Source organism: Ipomoea nil, unplaced genomic scaffold (genome assembly GCF_001879475.1).
Source record: "Ipomoea nil cultivar Tokyo-kokei standard unplaced genomic scaffold, Asagao_1.1 scaffold1034, whole genome shotgun sequence".
In the NCBI taxonomy this organism is placed as follows: Eukaryota; Viridiplantae; Streptophyta; class Magnoliopsida; order Solanales; family Convolvulaceae; genus Ipomoea; species Ipomoea nil.
The window spans coordinates 297,796-318,374 of NW_017617462.1; the positions used below are offsets into that span (position 1 = coordinate 297,796).

At 34.7% G+C, this 20,579-nt stretch overlaps 3 protein-coding genes and 1 long non-coding RNA gene across 4 annotated transcripts; 2 read left to right on the plus strand and 2 right to left on the minus strand.

The window, feature by feature from the left end:
• Positions 1–1,260: 1,260 nt before the first annotated feature.
• Positions 1,261–2,337, minus strand: LOC109180721 (ATP-dependent DNA helicase pif1-like). The gene has a single exon (XM_019330430.1). The coding sequence runs from the start codon at positions 2,335–2,337 to the stop codon at positions 1,261–1,263; it is 1,077 nt and encodes a 358-aa protein (XP_019185975.1).
• A 1,299-nt stretch (positions 2,338–3,636) lies between these two features.
• On the plus strand, positions 3,637–6,333 carry LOC109180774. Its single transcript, XR_002054114.1, has 2 exons — positions 3,637–3,977; positions 6,142–6,333. It is a non-coding gene; the product is annotated as an uncharacterized LOC109180774 (long non-coding RNA).
• Positions 6,334–14,242: 7,909 nt separating this feature from the next.
• On the plus strand, positions 14,243–18,169 carry LOC109180722. Its single transcript, XM_019330431.1, has 4 exons — positions 14,243–15,077; positions 15,148–16,292; positions 16,375–17,796; positions 17,895–18,169. Exons 1-3 carry the CDS (start codon positions 14,243–14,245, stop codon positions 17,215–17,217), a joined length of 2,823 nt encoding a protein of 940 aa, XP_019185976.1. The 3' UTR covers positions 17,218–17,796; positions 17,895–18,169.
• A 189-nt stretch (positions 18,170–18,358) lies between these two features.
• On the minus strand, positions 18,359–19,026 carry LOC109180723. Its single transcript, XM_019330432.1, has 3 exons — positions 18,886–19,026; positions 18,542–18,670; positions 18,359–18,430 (listed from the first exon to the last, which is right to left on the minus strand). The coding sequence occupies exons 1-3, from the start codon at positions 19,024–19,026 to the stop codon at positions 18,359–18,361; spliced, it is 342 nt and encodes a 113-aa protein (XP_019185977.1).
• Between the last annotated feature and the right edge of the window lie 1,553 nt (positions 19,027–20,579).

The following is a 20,579-nucleotide window of genomic DNA, read 5'->3' on the forward strand; positions in this document are numbered from 1 at the left end:
TGTCAAACTGCTAGTCTGCCACTATTTTTTTGGCACCCCCCTAGCGCCGCCTAGATTCCGCCTAGGCGCCGCCTAGACGCTAGGCGCTGTTCGGGCGCCCGACTTGCGTCTAGCGCCTAGTGCAACCATAAGATACTACATTGTAATATATATTTGCAAACGTCGAATTAATTTATAATTACACTTCATATAGGGTCCAAAGTTTGAATGGGTACTGCTCCTTGGAAAATTATTGTATGGACCATGAATATCAGGTACATTTTTAATATATTAAAAGTACATTATTTTTGTACTGAGATTACATTATATAAAATAATGTACCCTTAGTATTTTAAAAATGTACTTTCAAAAAATGTACCTTACGTACATAAATAATGTACCCATAGTATATTAAAAATGTACTTTTTATTTATGGTCCACACAATTGTGTGGATCATGGTCTATGTAATAATGATTTGACTCCAAAGCTAATCTAAATTTTTTTTTAATAAAAAAATTATATATTTATAAAAATTCAAAATTATCATTTATTTATTTTCAATTAACTCGTAGAATCTTTTAACTTCATATAGGGCCCTTGTTTTTATTTTGCTCCGGGCCTATAAAATGATAGGACTGGCCCTGGAAATGCATTTCTTTAATTTATAGCTACTAAATTATTATTTAATTTATACAAGTAAAATAGATTACTAATTATGCCAACTTTGATTGGGATGGGGTTCAAACTTAAGGCATTTCTTATTGAAATCAATGAGTAAGTTAACGGTGAACTAACAAAAATTAACGGAAAAGATAATATTTAATGGAAAAGTTAATGGATAATCATATTCATTAATGATAAATTAGGAAATCTTTAAGGAAAAATTAAAATCTGATCAATCCGAGCCATTCATTTGATTAAAAAATTTGACCGTCATTTTTTCTACCCATTATAGGCCTAACTCTCTTGGACTCTTATTAGTATATATATATATAGTATATTTAGATATATTCTAAAAATATAGATACATCCAATCATGTGTATCTATATTTGACCATCACCAGACCTGACATATGTTTTGCTGTGCAACAATTGTCTCAATAAAAAATGCCCCAGGTCCAAGGTGGCAAATACTTGGATTCGTGTTAGTATTAGTCGATGTATGGTTTCTACTGTTAGTCATAACTAGTATTTACACCCGTGCGAAGCACGGTCATAAATCTAAGAAATAATATGTAAGGCCTTACAATTAAAAGTAATAGGATGAACTGTGACTTTTATTACACATTATTGAAAACTTCTTTATTTACGACATTTGTAGTTGTATTTTTGGATTGTATATTTTCGTCACAAATCAACATTTTTAATCCGCTAGTATTACTAACCCTTAACACCGCTACATATAGTTGTCCGTGATTAAAAACCGGCCTCTTCAAAAATAAATCGACGTTTGACAATGTTTGACCCTGGCTTTTGTTTATTGTCATGGCATATGACAACATTAGCGGAAATTGTTTTCTTTGAAACTTAAAAGGCAATCTTGGATCTGACGGTGTTAAGGACATCCTTGGTATTAACACCTTTGTACCAGCACTTGTTCCGGTCAATATTTGAGCTTCTAAAACATGAGTAGCCAACTTTGAAATGATCATCCTTGTACCATTGCACAACCCCAATGAGTGATCAATATTTCTCATGAGCATAACGGGTGATCCAACTTTTAAAGTCAATGAGTGATTTGGCACTCCAGAACATCGTAATCCATTTAAAAACTCCGGTGTGTGTAGATCAGCAAGCATGTCCACATTGGAATCCGATTTGCATACCGAATCACAACTGAGATATGCCATTCCTTCGGCAGTATTATATCCATTCATATATTCATTGATGTTATCTACCACGTCCAAAGTTGGTGCCAAAATTGCACAGTCTTTTAGGTATTTGACATCTCTATTTCCAATACGAAACCCCGGGAATATGCTATCAACAATTGTACAAATAGGATCCTCTACCGACTTGAGTAAGAATTTATCTGGAATGTTGATCTCACACTCTCCATCCAATGAATCACCAATAGTTCCGTCACCTATATCAGCAATCCACTTTGCATGTTCTTCAATCTCTTGAACTCCAGACTTTGATTGCAATGCCCTAAGCCGTAGATTCTTTGTAAGCCTAAATACTTTACAGCTTCTCCACAGATATGATGAATTTATACTTGCACCCACTATATCTTGTCTGGTGCCCTTTGGAATTACTGGTGAAATTTGTCTGAAGTCTGCACCTAAAACGACGGTTTTCCCACCAAAAGTCATTTCAAAACTTCTTGGATTTTGAACACGCAGTAGATCTCGCATAGTTCGGTCCAAAGGTTCAAAGCAAAATTTATGCATCATTGGGGCCTCATCCCAAATGATCAACCTACATTGCATGATCAAGTGTGCCAACGGACTGCTTTGACTGATCTTGCAAGTAGAATCTTCATTAACAGCGATTGGTATTGAAAACCTCGAATGCGATGTTCTTCCCCCTGGTAATAATAGAGAAGTTATGCCACTTGATGCAACATTTATAACAATCTCACCCTTTGACCTCAAAGCGGAAGTCAATGCTCTCCACAAGAAGGTTTTACCCGTACCACCATATCCATACACAAAAAATAATCCCCCAACCTCATTCTCAACATCGTCCAATACGTTATCATATATTGCCTTTTGCTCTTCAGTCAGTTGTTCCACCAAACTATCATTCTAGTATTTGTACCCGTGCGGTGCACGGCCATAAATAATAATAAATTTTTTTTTGAAGGTAAATAATAATAATATAATTAAACAATATAACATAAAAATAAAAAAAAATGAAGAAAATTTATATAGAGTAAATTATTTAATAACAATTAACAATGAAAGTGTATTACACATTATTAAAAAAAAATTGTATACAACATTTTTTGTCGTAGTTATAGATTGTCCATTATCCATACCAATCAAAATTTTTAATCTCCTTAGATTACTTACTCTTCAAAGTGCTACGTACATAACTCACGTGCGAGATAAAAAAATATTTCTCATATCCTTCTACGAACTGTCTTCGAGATTTAATCGGCCCGCAATCGAGATTTAATCGGCCAGCAATCGCATTAACCATAAATGAAAAATAGATATGAAATTTAATACCATTAAATAAATTTGTTGGTGTACATAGAGTCAAAAAAGTAATATGTACATTATTGTGAGCATACTATTAAATAATTTACTTTCAGTAAATAAACAATACAAAACATCATATATTAAAAATGTATTATAAGATTCATGGTCCATACAAAAATTTGCCAAATTAAACATATTTAGTAGTATAACTAATGAAATTATATCTCTTTTGGTTTAAGTAAAGAGAAATCAAAAGTTGTATTTATTTAGACTATCAGTTACAAATTTCTTTAGAAGTTTTCATGCATTGATAAACTCTGATGTATAAACTTGTTCAATTGGAGACAGTGAGATGTCAACATTGTCCATTCTTTGAAAAATAATGAAACATTATATAATATCCTAAAATAGAATATTAATATACACAGTTAAATTACATATTATTATTAATATTTTAATAGTATTTTGTCCTAAAATCCATTTCATTTTGTGGTAATATTTCATCCACCGTCTTCTCTTGTCAGGAGCAAGGCCGAGAACCTTCTTTCATTTCACCATCTCTGTATCTCTCTAGCTCTTTACATGACCAAGAACAGCCTACTTCTCTCTAAAATTCTGGCTCGATTTACCTTTTAATCTTAACATTCTGAGTGTATAATCAGTATATCCGTTCCAAAATACCTGATTTTGGAATACATCTTTGAATCTGATGTCTCAAGGAGACTATTTGTATATGGAATTTTGTTTTCCAGCTTCCGAGTTCAGCAAATCCGACACTCGAACGGAGTTCGCATCAACCATTTCCGACTTAAGGTTCCGACCCAGAATTCATCTCAAACTCGATTCAGGTAAATGTTCGAACACGAATTGCTTATTTTATGTATTTTTGGTCGAAAATTTGCATAAATATGTAAGGCATATAGACATTGAATAACTGGCATCAATGTCTTTCAAACCCAAGTAAGTCTAAACTTATTCTTTAAGAGTTGGAAATTTCATGTGGGGAAGAATTATTCTTTAATTTAAAGTTTTCAAATAGGTTAGTAATGTTTCATATGTCATACAGAGTGTCAATCTATCTGAAAACAGGTCCAACAAATATTCATCAGAAAAATATACATATGATTATCTAACATCAGAAAAAAAAATGCTACTGGGGCATTTATGTCCAGTAACAATAGCACATTAAAACCAACTTTATTCTTTAGTCTTTTATTTTATAAATATCACTAATTGTACTGATAATCATTCAACCATTTGTTTAGTCGAAATGTACAGGTTGCTGCTTGCTTTCCATATGTTCAGAGTTCCTGCATTGCATTGAACTATCTGGACAATTTTTCCATTATTTTGTCTATAAACATGATAAAATCCAAGAGAAATACTAAAACAATCCAATAACATAAATATACTAAATGACTGAAAATAATCTGCAATTACCAAATCAGAGTCTTCATCTCCATCCACTTCAATCATCCTAGAAATTAGATCCTTTCTTGTTGCATAATACACTATTTCCATGTAATCTAACCTAATTAATAATATTGCCTCTTTGTTATATACATAGTAATAGCATAAAAATAACTACTATTAGGAAACCATCATTTTTGTTGTTGGTGGATTTACTCTCAATAATTCAGTTGTTTACAACAGATTTTCATATGATAGTATAAACAAATTTTTGGATTTCTAAAAAGATTTAATACACACAATTCGTAATTGTCCGTGTGATCATACATTTTGCACTATGTATATACAACTTTGCATACTGTGTGTTCATACTACTTAATCTTCCAATAGGCAGCATTTCACAACCTCACTCCAATTTTCTTTAGAAATCCTGATAGTGTCCAGGACTTGGACTTTCAACCTAGCTCCTCTCCAGAAAAGAAACCTTATAGATCACTTATTTAAGTTATTAGAATACTATAAGAGCTAAAAATTTGAATTAGACTATAAATCAGACTTGAATATGAGTTGATACCCCTCAATGGAGTCTGCTCAGTACAAAGACTTCATAGAGAAAAGAAAAATAAAAACTTTAGTTCTAAGAATATGTCTGACTGTGGAATTGAATAATAAGATAGTATGATAGTATCATACCTTTCCCTGAAAATCTAAATTTCTGGTATAGTTTGATTGAACAACAACTGGGTGGCGTCATAAGATGAACATATCCTGTTTTATTGCTCACGCTGTCCTGTTCAAGTGCAAGATCTAAGTTACAATCTGTCCTAACCTTTTTGAGGGCAACGCAAATTTTAAAACCTATCATAGGTGATATGAGCATTTTACACTCATATTTTAGGTACATTTTTATAATATTTTCGTATTAATTATTTCATATTATTTAACAATTAGTTATTTTTAGAGTTTAACAATTTATGAGCTAAATATAATACTAAATAAATATATAATATATTATAATATATATGTATATACTACGTACCATCCTACTACTACTACTACTAATAATAATAATAATAACAATAATAATAATAATAATAATATAATATATCTAATAAACAAATATATAGAATACATATATATTACGTACTACTAATAATATAAATATATATAATATATAATATATAATAGTTTTTACTACGTACTACATACTACATATATATAAAATATAATACTTACTAATATATATATATATATATATATATATATATATATATATATATATATATATATATATATATATAGGGTGCAGATCCCATGAGACCCCTTTATTAAATGAGATGGTGAGATGAGATTCCATCCATTTATAAATTTGTAATGGATGGATGAGATTGAATGGGGAATATAATGTAAATAAGGGCATATTTTAAATAGGGGGTTTAAAAGTAATTGTATTAATGTGTTAATTTTGGTTAGAATTAGATTGGAATCTTTGCCATAATCAAAGATTACAAATATTATGGAAATAAGTTGTAGTCAATTCTAGACAATGTCAGTAAGAGTTTAACCGTGAGCTTTTGATTTGTGATTGGGACGAATTTTCAGAGGTTGAAGATGGCGAGTAGCGTATGTATGAGAGTTGCTGACTTAAGTATGTAATTAACTTTGTACGTTGGTCTGTGCATCTAGGTCCTACGGCGTGTGCGTGAACGGAATTTGTATGTTTATTTTGAATGAATTAGACGGTATGACTGTTTTTGTGGTTACTGCATAAAATGCGGTGTGTGCGTTTGTTTATGACGGAGTGTGCGTTTGTTCACGTCGGCCTGTGCGTGTGTGTATTATTTGTGGTCTGTGTGTGATGACAATTAATATGTAATGTGGAATATACAGATGTAATTCAATATAAGCTAAGGTGGATTCGATGAATGGGATACGAATTAGAAGGTTAGTACTAAGTTTATAAAAATACAATAAAATAAAATATATATATTCAAGGAGTCAAAAAGAATTACAATTATGTAATCATCAATTTTGTTACGCTCGTGACTAATTTAGGGACTTAAATATTGGCCTAGAACGCACCTACTGCCCCTCATAAAAACACAACATTACACATAAGCTATAAACCTTCGTGGATTTGAAGATTCAACAACTCTCCTAACCCCAACTCGACCACAACTCTCTTCTGACAAGCATTAAACTGCCTCATCGGTGCGAACCAATGCTTGGGAGAAGCACGAATCTTCAAAAGTGGAAATAGTTTCAAGTCATCCGCGTCTAGCCCATCATCCTCCTCATCCGAATTCGTGTATGGTTGCGGAACAGGGGGTGCTTCAACATCCTCGGACAACATCAAATGTGCAGCTTCTACCGCATCTACCGTCTCTACAGCCGTGACACCTAGACATACCAAAATTGATGCACTATTAGCAACAAAAGATACCACAAAACAGTAAAAAAAATTATCATACTCCTGAGCACTCACTTTTCCCTCCCAACGCACATACCAGAATCGGGAAACCAGCAGCCCAATATTACACACTAGCTTATTACTTAGAACGCACCAACCAAGTAGCAATTACAGTATTACGCACAAACATCACCCCAAGAACGCACACACTAATTGCCAGTACAATATGCTCTACAATATTATAACAAATGAGAACATGACAAGCCAATCACGATTAAATCTACCTTATATACACAAACACAAAAAAATATATATATATATATATTCCGGATACTTCTAACAAAACCAACATTAATGAACCCCAACTCCAAATATGTCCAACAAGCGCACACACTTCCCCACACCACCGTACACACGTAAATGTAGATCCTAAAAATACAATATTACGCACAAACCTCATACCAACAACGCACAAACTAATTAATACTCCCGTATGCTACACAATATTTAATGTGGAATACACAGATGTAAAGCAATATAAGCTAAGGTGGATTTTATGAATGTGATACGAATTAGATGGGAATATTAAGTTTATAAATACAAAATAAAATATAATATATGAATTCAAGTATTCAAAAAAATATCACCAAATTTTCAAATATCTCATAAAAAGAAATATCTTCAACATCCTCGGACGGCATCAAATGTACAGTCGTGACACCTAAACATACCAAAATTAATGCATTATTATCAACAAAAAATTACCACAAAATAGTAAAAAAAATTATCATACTCGTGAGCACTGACTTTTCCCCCAGCGCACAGACCAGAACCCCCCTCCCAGCAGCCCAATAGTACGCACTAGCTTATTACTTAGAACGCACCAACCAATCAGCAATTACAGTATTACGCACAAACGTCACCCCAAGAACGCACACGCCTAAAATGTAGAACGCATCAACGAATTACTAATTACAATATCACACACAAACCTCATACCAATAACGCACACATATGTAAATCACTATAAGCTAAGGTGGATTTGATAAAAGGAATACGAATTAGATGAGAATATTAAGTTTATAAAAACAAAATAAAATATAATATATGAATTCAAGTATTCAAAAAAAAAAAAATAACACCAATTTTACAAAAATCTCATTAAAAGAAATACAATTATCTAACCATCCATTTTGTTAACACACGTGATTAGTTTAGTGACTCAACGCACAAGCCTAAAACGTAGAACGCTTGAACGAATTACTAATTACAATGTTACGCACAAGCTGAAAACGTAGAATGCACCAACCAATAATCCAATAACCTTAACCTATGCAAATTAACTAATAAATGAATCAAAATCTAAAACATATCCAAAAATGGGTTAACTTGGCCATAATAATTAAATTGCAGGTCTTAAACACAGATAGGTTTATAGGAATATGCCAAACATCATAGATGGACTATGTAGAGTAGAAATAAGAAACAACGAATTCAAAACAAACAAATTTCTAGCATTCAAACTTTGTAAACCTAGATTTTTTATTCTAAAATTTTAAAATCAAAACTTAATCCACATTGCTTTAAAATCCAGAAGACTGCATAAAAACATATACATTCATACTTACGTATGTACATACACACACAGCAGCAAAGCAAATTGGGTTTGAGAGAAAAACATGGAATCAAAACGCCGAAAGATTAGAGGAGAGAGGCGGCAAGCAGCGGCGGAGGAGAACCGTTCGAGTTGGGAATACTTCCGCAAGTCCCGAGAAAATAACGTAACAGAGCACAAGTAACAAATATTTATCTTTATATATATATAACGACTGGGACAGACCGGAAAAGGAGAGGAGCTCGCTCGCGAAACACAGAAGACTCCGCCCTAAAACTTGCGTGGCAGCGATGGAGAGAAGAGATAGAAGAGGAAGTCTATCGACGCTGAGGAAGTGAAGAGTCCCGGCAGAGCATTCAAAAGATTGGTATTGATTTTATGCCAAAAATAACGCTGCACAATCATACACACGCGCTATAATTAAGGGATCTGAAATAAATACACAGACAAAAGACAAAAATGACCCTAGCTCCTTTAAAAATGATCAGCACATGGGATCCAAAAACAACCAATCTGAACCGTTAAGAATTAAAAATAAATGAACAAGATGACGTCTCACCATCTCATCAAATTATGGGTCTCATTGGATCCAATATCTATATATATATTATAATTTAGTATTATGTTGGTTATGTTGGTCAAAGCAGCGGAAATGCATAGAAGAATTGAAAGTTTCAATTCACTCATTTTGGCGCAAATAGTGGAAGTCTTCGGACGAATGACGCCATAATAGGGAATGGATGGTAGAGGTTCATTTGGCCTATTTTTAGAATGCTATAAATAGTAGGAGTTTCCTATTGTAAAACGTTCATTCTTTCCCTCTCGATTATTCTTTAAAGTTGTTGTCAATGTCCATTCGTGGCTAATTTCTTTAGCTTGGTTTAGTGAATTGAAGCCCCGGAATTGATTATGCTGTAAGATTATTTATTTATTTTATTATATAATTTTTATGCATTTGGGTATTAAATATTCTTCTAAGTTATTTGATATAATTATTTGCTATATTAGATAATGTTGTGCTACAAATTATTCTAATATTCAGTAGCAACTGAGGTTAATTATTGACAGCTTAGTGATAATTGATTTCAGGAAGAATATTTTCCTAAATTAAATGCAACCGCTTGTGCTTGTGTTATTTAGTTTGTTGGTTTTCCTAGTTCCTATTGCTGCTATTAAATTAAATCTATAGCGCTTGTCTTAGGTTATTTAGTAGTTAGGGGTAATTAAACCGTTTGTGCTTTATTTACCTACAACTAAGGGAAAACAGAAATGAAATAATTTCACGACAAATATTCAATTGCATACTAATTACCTTTTGAATCAACGATCAGTGTTAAATTCCGGTGGTGGATCTTTACTAACCAAGGTTTTCTTTTATAGGTGCTTTCAATATATTGTTTTCATCGCTTTATTCGTTTATTTTCTTTGATTACCATCTTCATACCAAAACCCCCTTTACTTTAATTTGAGCACATACATTAAACTTGTTACTCCTCGTGGGATCGATCCTTACTCCCGCTACTACGTTGGTAAGGTTTTAATTTGGGAGCCTACGACAGCTCATCAAATTTTGGCGCCGTTGCCGGGGAGACTTTCTTGTTTATTTTGTGTTCACTTATTTATTTGTTTATTTTATTTATTTATTTATTTATTTGTTTGTTTTTTTTTTAATCAAAAAGAATAATTTTCTTTTGTTTCAGTGCTTTTACATAAATGCTGCAATATATTTTCTCCTTTTTTATGCCTATAACCCGATCTGCTAATCAAAAAATCTTGCCGTACTATCCGAAAATTGAAAGAACTATACGCAGGTGGAAGAAACAAGCTTTCAGAAAATTTGAGTTTAGTGATCTGGCTACCGATTTCGCCAATTCTGATTTAGAAGAGGAACCCATGGCTCAAAATCGAACTTTAAAAGAGCTTGGAGCTCCAAATTTAGATCACCAATCTTTATGCATCACTTTCCCTGCTCTGGATGCTAATGTACAATTCGAACTGAAATCTGGGTTAATTCATCTTTTGCCTTCTTTTCATGGACTTGCGGGTGACGATCCTCAAAAGCACTTAAAGGAATTCCATGTGGTGTGTTCAAGTATGAAACCCACAGGGGTTACTGAAGAACAACTCAAGTTGAGAGCTTTTCCCTTTTCGTTGAAGGATTCAGCGAAGGATTGACTATTTTATCTACCTTCCAGGAGCATCACCACATGGAATAACTTGAAAACAGCGTTCCTTGAAAAATATTTCCCAGCTTCAAGGGCGGCCGACATTAGAAAGGAAATATGTGGTATAAGGCAAAACAATGGAGAGTCCCTGTATGAATATTGAGAGAGTTTCAAGAAACTATGTGCAAGTTGCCCACATCATCAAATTAGTGATCAATTACTCATTCAATACTTTTATGAAGGACTTTTTCCAATGGATAGAAGCATGATTGATGCCGCAAGCGGTGGTGCTTTAGTTGACAAGACACCAAACGATGCAAGAACTCTAATTGCAAACATGGCTGCAAATTCTCAACAGTTTGGCAATAGATTTGTCCAACCGTCTAAGCAAGTGAATGAGGTAAATATTTCTGCTCTTGAACAACAAATTTCTGGTTTAACTACTCTTGTTCGTCAATTAGCTGTATGCAATATGCAAACTGTAAAAGCATGTGAAATTTTCTCGGTAGTTGGGCACCAAACTAATGCCTGCCCAACTCTTCAAGAAAAACCTATTGAACAAGTCAACACGGCTGGAGGTTTTCCTGGACAACCTCAAGGTAAGTATGATCCTTTTTCCAATACATATAATCCTGGATGGAGGGATCACCCAAACCTTAGCTATGGAAACTCACAAGGGAACCGGTTTGTTCAGAATCGTTCTAATTTTCAACAGTATAAACAACCATTTCCTTCAAGACAACAACCGACCCAAGGCTCTAGCTCAGGTATGAATCTAGAAGATATTGTTAAATCTCTTGCTACTAACACTCTGCAGTTTCAACAAGAAACACAAATATTCCGTCAAGAAACAAAGGCTAGTATTCAAGAAACAAATGCTAGTATTCAAAACTTGGAAAGACAAATGGGCCAACTAGCAACTACGGTTAGTCGGTTGGAAGCACAGAGTTCTGGCAAGCTACCCTCTCAAACGGTGGTTAATCCAAAAGAGAGTGTAAGTGCAATTAGTGTTGACAGTATGTCATTGGAAAAGAATGTTGATTTAAACAAGGAAATAAGTGCAGGAATCATTGCCAACAATAAAGAGAAGTCCGAAGGTAAGCTTTCATCTTTTTCTGATTATGAACCAGTACCCCCATTTCCTCAAGCTCTTTTAGAAACAATAAGAGGAAACTCAAATAATGATCTGTATGAGACGTTTCGTGAATGTGAGGCGAATAAACCATTTTTAGATTCTATGGAAAAAGTACCTCGCTATGCAAATTTTCTAAAAGAGGTACGCACTATGAAAAAGAAACGAAATAATGAAAGAATTGAGGAAGTGAAAGTGCAAGAGAATGTCTCTATGGCTAGTCAAAGCAATCTTCCTGAAAAGTACAAAGACCCAGGTATGTTTACTATTCCATGCATGATAAGTGGGGTGAAATTTGAAAATGCTATGTTAGATTTAGGAGCTTCTATTAATGTCATGCCATATTCTGTTTATGCTTCTTTAAATCTTGGACCCCTGAATAAATCTAGTATAATAATTCAATTGGCTGATGGATCTACTACATATCCTAGGGGTGTGATTGAGGATTTGATTGTTGAAGTTGATAACTTGGTTTTTCCTGCTGATTTTTATGTGCTTGATATGGAAAATAATAATCATATTTTGTTAGGAAGGCCATTCTTAAAAACCGCAAAAACAAAAATTGATATTCATAGTGGTATGCTTACTATGGAGTCTAATGGTAAACTTGTGACTTTTAATAATTATGATACCATGAAATCTCCTAGTGATGATGATTTTTCAATTTTTGTTGATTCTTTGAACTTTGTTACATTTGATGAAATTGCTTCGAATGAAAAAGAAAGAAATAATAAATCATCTTTGAGTACTAATCTTCATGAAGGAACTGTTTCTTTGAATACTCATAATCATCGAAGGTACTCAAAAAGACGATGGAAATTTAAAGAAATATCATAAGTCGAGCCAACGACGATAAACAAAGGCGCTGCTTGGGAGGCAACCTAAGGTGTGTTTGTTCCATTCTTTTTCTTTTATTCCCTTTTCTCATTCAATAACCCTTTTTCTGTGCTCTTTTGTTCAACATTGGGGACAATGTTGATAATAAGTGTGGGGGAGGGAATTTAGTTTTATTATTTGTTTGCATATGTCAAAATTTTCAAAAATTTTCACAAATATTTTACTAGTATTTTATGCAAAATAAGTATTATTTTGAAAAAAATTATTTTATTTTTCCTTTCTTGGAATTCATAACATGATTGAATAAATAGTTTGGCAAATTGTGACTAGTTTGTTAGCATTTCTTGTTTGATATGTAGTGGCTATATTAAGTAAGCAATAAACCTGTGAGTGTTTTGAGCCATTGACTGATACTTCGGTCTTATTTTTTTCTATTGTGTGATTTCTTCCATAATTTTGTTTCTCTAGAACTTGCCTTGATTCTCTTTTAAAGCTAATTAGACCATGCATGACTCAAGTGTGATTAAGGCCATTATTTGATTTTGAGCCTCACTAGTCAAATAACCGGTTTGTCCTATGAATTATTTCTCCTTTGTTAACGCACTTTGAGTTTTGCAGCCATTCTTTTCTTTATCTTGAACCACATTACAAGCCTTTTATATCTAAAAATAATGTCTTCACCCAGCTGAATAACTAGTGGAGCAAATTTTGGATTATTCTTGATGTGAGATTGTGAAGAATAAGTGTGGGGGAGACCATTTGTTTTGTTAATATGATTGAAAGTGAGGTGGGTTGTATCTTCGTTGCCAATGTGGTTTTGGCCTTTTATGGAAAAGAAAAAAATGAAGGCAGTTTATCATTTCAAAAAAAAAAAAAAGTATGGAACATTGAAAAAAAAAAGACAAAAGTGTCAAATCGCACCACGAACCAATTGCGATTCTTCATCCCGCACCCTGCTCTTTCATTACTGCCTATTCGATGCACAAACCGTCTATTTTTTTCCAATTAGTCATTTTTACAGGTTGAATGCAAGTTGTAGGTAATGCGTTGCTGATGTGGAAGTGTTATGCTATTGACGTGTTTTATTTTGTATAGGTGGCAGCCGATTCAGCAGTTCTCTACATTTAACCCAACTTGAAACCTAAATCCCTAACCCTAATCTGAAATCTACGATGCAAGCAGAGTTGTGAAACCATTCAATCTTCCGTTCTACTACACAAACCAAAAATCTCTAAGCCTGACGACACGTAGACGACTTCCCATACATCGCAACTACCATTGGAGGACGAAGGAAAAGTTTCTGGAATTCGAAGGCAATATTTGCGAAGGAAGAAAGGCAATATTTGCGAAGGAAAATTAAGGTAATTCGATGTAGCTGTATATGTAGAACAATGTACACTCTTATAATGTTATCTTTTGCGAATATGTTCTCAATATGCTTTCAATTTGCTTTGATTGGGGTTTAATATGCTTTGAATGCGGTGTGGTCCATGTTGTTGTTGGCTTTGCTTTAATTCATTATTATTTTTGATGTAGTGGGGTCCATGAGTACTGCATTTTTGTATGTATATGCTTTGATAAAGTGTGGTGTTGCATTTGTTTACTCCTTTTCGATAAAGTGGCAGGACAGTGTTGGCAGCTGCATTACTTTACTCTTATTTATCACAGTTGAAAGGCATTTGTTAAAAGCTTTTGTCTGTTTAAAGTGTGGCAATGCTTTTATGTTAAATGTGCATTGCATTTGTGTTGTCAGGATGAATGAAACTGTGGAATTAATTATACATCATGGTGGGAATTTCGTGCAAAAGCCTAAGTTGAAATATTTGAATGGGGAGACAGAGGTAGTGAGGGTGGACCCTGATGTTATATGCTATCCACACTTACTCAAGTATATAACAAACCAAAGATATGGGAAAATAACATCTCTGACCTATAAGTCTACCAAGGAACCCTTTAAAGCTTTAAAACTATTAAATAATGATGCTAGTAGTCTACACTTAGCTAAGATTGCTGTTGAAAATAAAAGGGTTGAGATATATGTGGAGCATGGGGTTGATGAGCCTGAAGTAGTTGGTTTATGTTTACCTGGGACTGGAGTTCAACCTGAGGCAGAGTTAGGAGCTGAGGAAGGGGGGGCTGCATATGAAGTTGAGGGTGAATTAGGAGCTGAGGAAGGGGGGGCTGCATATGAAGTTGAGGGTGAATTAGGAGCTGAGGAAGGGGGGGCTGCATATGAAGTTGAGGGTGAATTAGGAGCTGAGGAAGGGGGGGCTGCATATGAAGTTGAGGGTGAATTAGGAGCTGAGGAAGGGGGGGCTGCATATGAAGTTGAGGGTGAATTAGGAGCTGAGGAAGGGGGGGCTGCATATGAAGTTGAGGGTGAATTAGGAGCTGAGGAAGGGGGGGGCTATAGTTGAGGCAGAGTTAGGGGGTGGGGCTGCATCTGAAGGTGAGGATGTAAGTGGGGGTGAAGACTATGGATTTGGAAGTGACTATGATACTAATAGTAGCAGTGAGCATTTAACTAGTGGCAGTGAACATGACTCAGAGGTCAGTGAGCAGACTACAAGGGTGAAGAGAAAGAGAAAAGTTAGACTAGATCCTGACCCTATACCACAGTATATTCCAACACCTATAAATCCCTTAGAAGCAGAGGGAGATTCTGTGTACTATGATTCCCAAGATCCACCAACAGTTGAGGCAGATTTGGAGAATAAGGAAGGTGTTGAAGTTCAATCAAAGTACAATGACAACTACCCTAAGTACAACCCAAAATCTGATCCTCCATTTCTGGAATTAGGTATGTACTTAGATGATAATGTCGAATTCAAGCTTGCTATGATAAGTTATGCAGTTCACACCAAGAGAGATTTATTTTGGAAAAAAAATCAGCTAAGGTATGTGAGGGTTGAGTGTCTTGGAAAGGGTTGTGCATTTCATGTAAGTGCAGGGTGGGAAGAAAGAACCAAGTGTTTTCAAGTTAAATCAATTATGGTGGACCATAAATGCAACAACCAATTCACATTAGGGATAGTTAATCAAAAGTGGTTAGAGTGGAAGTTTGAAGAAAAAGTGAGGCAAAATCCAACAATTGGATACTCTGAGTTAAGCAGAGACATTAAGTCTGAGATGAACATTAATGTGAGTGTCAGTATGTGTAGAAGGGCAGTGAATGGGATTCTGAAAATGTTGGATATTGGTTATGAGAGTCAATTCAAAAATCTTAGGGACTACGCTCAAGAGTGTTTGAATTCCAATCCAGGCAGTACAGTGAAGATTCAAACAACCATGACTGTTCCTACTTCACCTGTGGTATTTCAGAGGATCTATGTCTGTTTTAATGCCATGATGAAGGGGTTTCTAGAGGGGTGTAGGAGGTTTATTGGATTAGATGGTTGTTTTTTAAAGGGAAAATTGAAGGGTGAAATCCTAACAGCTGTGGGTAGAGATGGGAACAATCAAATGTACCCAATAGCTTGGGCTGTAGTGGAGATTGAAAACAGCTCTTCTTGGACATGGTTTCTGAATCTTCTAAAGACAGACCTCAAAATAGTGGACAGTACTCAATGGACATTGATGAGTGATCAACAAAAGGTGTGATTTTCTACTTCTTTAAATATGTTAATAAGATTTAATGTGTCTTAATGTGTTGCTAACATAAAATATGATTTTGCAGGGTTTAGCAAATGTCATACAAGAACTATTCCCTGGGGTTGAGCATAGAAACTGTGCTAGGCATGTGCATGCCAATTGGAGTAAGAAGCACAAAGGGAAGGTCCTAAAAGCTCATTTTTGGCAGATTGCAAAGACTCCAACAGAAGCACTACTAGCTGAGAAGTTAAAAGATCTAGAGAAAGTAGATGCTGGGGCACTTCATGACCTGAAGAGGTACCCAATGCAGAACTGGTGCAAAGCTTACTTCAAGGAAGAAGTGAAATGTGACATGGTTGACAACAATCTAAGTGAGGCATACAATAGGACATTATTGGCAGCATGGTCAAAGAACATTATTCCAATGCTTGAAGATATTAGAGTTGCAGTGATGAAGAGGATTGCTAAGAAGAAAGCCATTGCAGAGAGATGGAGTGGGAATTTTGGCACAAATGTCCTCAAGAAGTTGAATGAAAATATACTTGGTAGTGCAGATTGGGAAATCATCTTCAATGGAGTTGATGGATATGAGGTCAAAAGGGGAAGATTTCAATTCAAGATAAACTTGGAGTTGAGGACATGTTCTTGTAGGCTTTGGCAGTTGACTGGGGTGCCATGTCCTCATTCAATTTGTGCCATATTTCACAGGGGCCATCAACCGGATCAGTACATCCATGAATGGTACACCAAGGAAGTCTACTTGAAGACCTATGAGCATGTAATACAGCCTATAAACGGAGAGCAATTCTGGCCAAGAACAGAAGGAGATGAGATACAAGCTCCAGTTCCTAGGAAGATGACTGGCAGGCCCAAAAAAAAAAAAGAAAGGTTGAAGATGATGAAAAGAACAAGGACAAAAACAAATTAAGTTCAGAGGTTAGAAAGATGTCAAGGAAAGGAAGGATCATGACCTGTCAACTATGCAAGGGTAAAGGCCACAACAAAAGATTCTGTCCTAGTTTGTCAAGCCAACAACAAGAAGCAACTGCTGCTGGTACCTCTATGGCTTCTAGTGGTGAAAGAGGAAGAGGAAGGCCTGCTAGTGCTCAAAGAGGAAGAGGGAGGGCTGCTCAAAGTGATGGTGCTCAAGAAGCAACTGCTGCTGGTACTTCTATGGCTTCTAGTGGTGAAAGAGGAAGAGGAAGGCCTGCTAGTGCTCAAAGAGGAAGAGGGAGGGCTGCTCAAAGTGATGGTGCTCAAGAAGCAACTGCTGCTGGTACCTCTATGGCTTCTAGTGGTGAAAGAGGAAGAGGAAGGCCTGCTAGTGCTCAAAGAGGAAGAGGGAGGGCTGCTCAAAGTGATGGTGCTCAACAAGCAACTGCTGCTCGTACCTCTATGGCTTCTAGTGGTGAAAGAGGAAGAGGAAGAGGAAGGCCTGCTAGTGCTCAAAGAGGAAGAGGGAGGGCTGCTCAAACTGATAGTGAACAAAGTTGTCTTGGAATCTCAGGTAATTACATTAAATTAACTGTGTTTGTAGGGTTTATCTAATATTGAGCATAGAAACTGTATTTGATTATGATATTAATATTTTGTTTATATTTGTAGATTGCACACATCAGTGAAGAGTTGCAGCTTGCTTTGGTCAAACTGTATTTTTGCAACAATTGAAAGGGTTTATCTTTTGTTTTGGTGGAAGTGTATTTTGGCCGTTTAATTAACAATGAATGGCAGTTTAGGCTGATTTGGTGAATGTATGTTGGCTACTCATTAAGCAGATTTGGTGAATGTATTTTGGCTACTATTTAAGCTGATTTGGTGAATGTATTTTGGATACTATTTAGGCATTTCGACTACTGACAATGTCCATTTGGTATATTATAGTGAATGTATTTTGGCTACTCATTTTAGCCATTTTAAAGACTTGCTTTTGTTGTTTGGCAGTTTACTTACTCAGTTTTGGCACTACACAAATTAGTCCATACTTAGCCAAATTCAAGCAATTAACTTAGCCATACTTAGCCATTCTTGGCAGTAAACAAATGTACCCATACATAGCCAAATTTAAACAATTAAGGCTTCACTGGAAACTGCTGGCAAATTTTCATTAAAACAAGCACAATTACAACCACAATTCTCCCTTGCTACACCAATACTTTTTAACTTAACATTCTTGCTACAAGAACAACAATTACAACTAAGAGAAGTATCCTTAACAATTCGTTTTCTTTTTTCAGAGCACTATATTCTTTTACCATTAGTTCTCTCAACCCTTCTAGTTCACCCCTCATAGACACCACCAGATTCTTTAGTTGTTCATGGTCACCTTCTCCCCTCCTTGCACTGTCGTCCTTCCAACGAAAGAAGCCACAACCATTTCCATCCTATACAAACAATAGAATTTTAATAAATCCAAAGCTATAAATTTTAGACCAAACAAATTAAATTACAATTAACTTCAATCCAAAGTAAATTGAATCCGAAACCCTAACAATTAACAAAACACCAAAAAACCAGAGCAGGAATTGCTTATCCTACGAAGAAACCAAAAAAACCCTAAACCCAAAATTCATTCAAAATTGGCTCAACATATACGTACCTTCCACCTTTGACACCCGAAGAATTGCTTTCCCGACTCTCTACTCGTGCAAATAGGGGCTTTCAATCCACACGTACAATAAACACTGGGCTCGTACTCCATGTTAACTCTCACTCGCGATGAATTGGAGGAAGATGACATCTTCGTCGGACAAGTCTAGTTCGTCGAAGGAGATCGCTGTGGTTGATTAAGCCTTCAAAATACACTGGCTAGTGGTTGTGCGAAAGGGAGAAGACGAGAATGAGGCATAAATTCAACAACTTCGCCTAAAATGCTAAACATAGCCTCCACGTCAGATTAAGACCTGCTCCATGTCATCAAGTTTACAGGGAAACCTGTAAAAATGACTAATTGGAAAAAAATAGACGGTTTGTGCATCGAATAGGCAGTAATGAAAGAGCAGGGTGCGGGATGAAGAATCGCAATTGGTTCGTGGTGCGATTTGACACTTTTGCTAAAAAAAAATGAAAAAAATTGAGAATATATGTTTGAAGAAGAAAAATATTGCTGAAAATTTATGAGAAAATGAGAAAGAATCAGCAATTGATTTTGAGTTGAAGTTACGTCCAAATAAGTTAAGCAAGGGAATACTGAGGAAGAATTCTATATTTTTAAGAATGATAGTCATGTTGAAACCTCAATAGATTGTGTTTTTGAATGGAAATTGAGGGTGTTGAGCAAGTATCTTGGATTATTTGCACACATTTTGCTCCTCTAGTTTGAAGCTTTTGCTTAAGCTACTTTCCTAAATATTCCCTACCTTAACCCTAGCCCCATTACAACCTGTGAAAAGTCATTATGATTTGTGTCATGCATGACTCTTGTAGTGGTGATTGAGAATATATGCAAGCCTATGGTAGAGCAATTTTATAGGAATGAACTTGAGCGAAATCTATACCCATCAAACACTTGACTTGAGTGATGAGTGATATTTCTGTGAGGGCTTACTTATTTAGTTTTCTTCATTTTCAAATATGAATGCTAACATATTAATTGCAGGGTGCTTCAGATTGTTGTTCATGAAGTATTATGAATTTTTGGAGATTTTATTTATTTACTTCGCAAATAATATTTTTGCTTGGGGACAAGCAAATGTTTTAGTGTGGGGGAATTTGATATGAGCATTTTACACTCATATTTTAGGTACATTTTTATAATATTTTCGTATTAATTATTTTATATTATTTAACAATTAGTTATTTTTAGAGTTTAACAATTTATGAGCTAAATATAATACTAAATAAATATATAATATATTAAAATATATATGTATATACTACGTACCATCCTACTAATAATAATAATAATAATAATAATAATAATAATAATAATAATATATCTAATAAACAAATATATAGAATACATATATATTACGTACTACTAATAATATAAATATATATAATATATAATATATAATAGTATTTACTACGTACTACATACTACATATATATAAAATATAATACTTACTAATATATATATATATATATATATATATATATATATATATATATATTATAATTTAGTATTATGTTGGTTATGTTGGTCAAAGCAGCGGAAATGCATAGAAGAATTGAAAGTTTCAATTCATTCATTTTGGCGCAAATAGTGGAAGTCTTCGGACGAATGACGCCATAATAGGGAATGGATGGTAGAGGTTCATTTGGCCTATTTTTAGAATGCTATAAATATTAGGA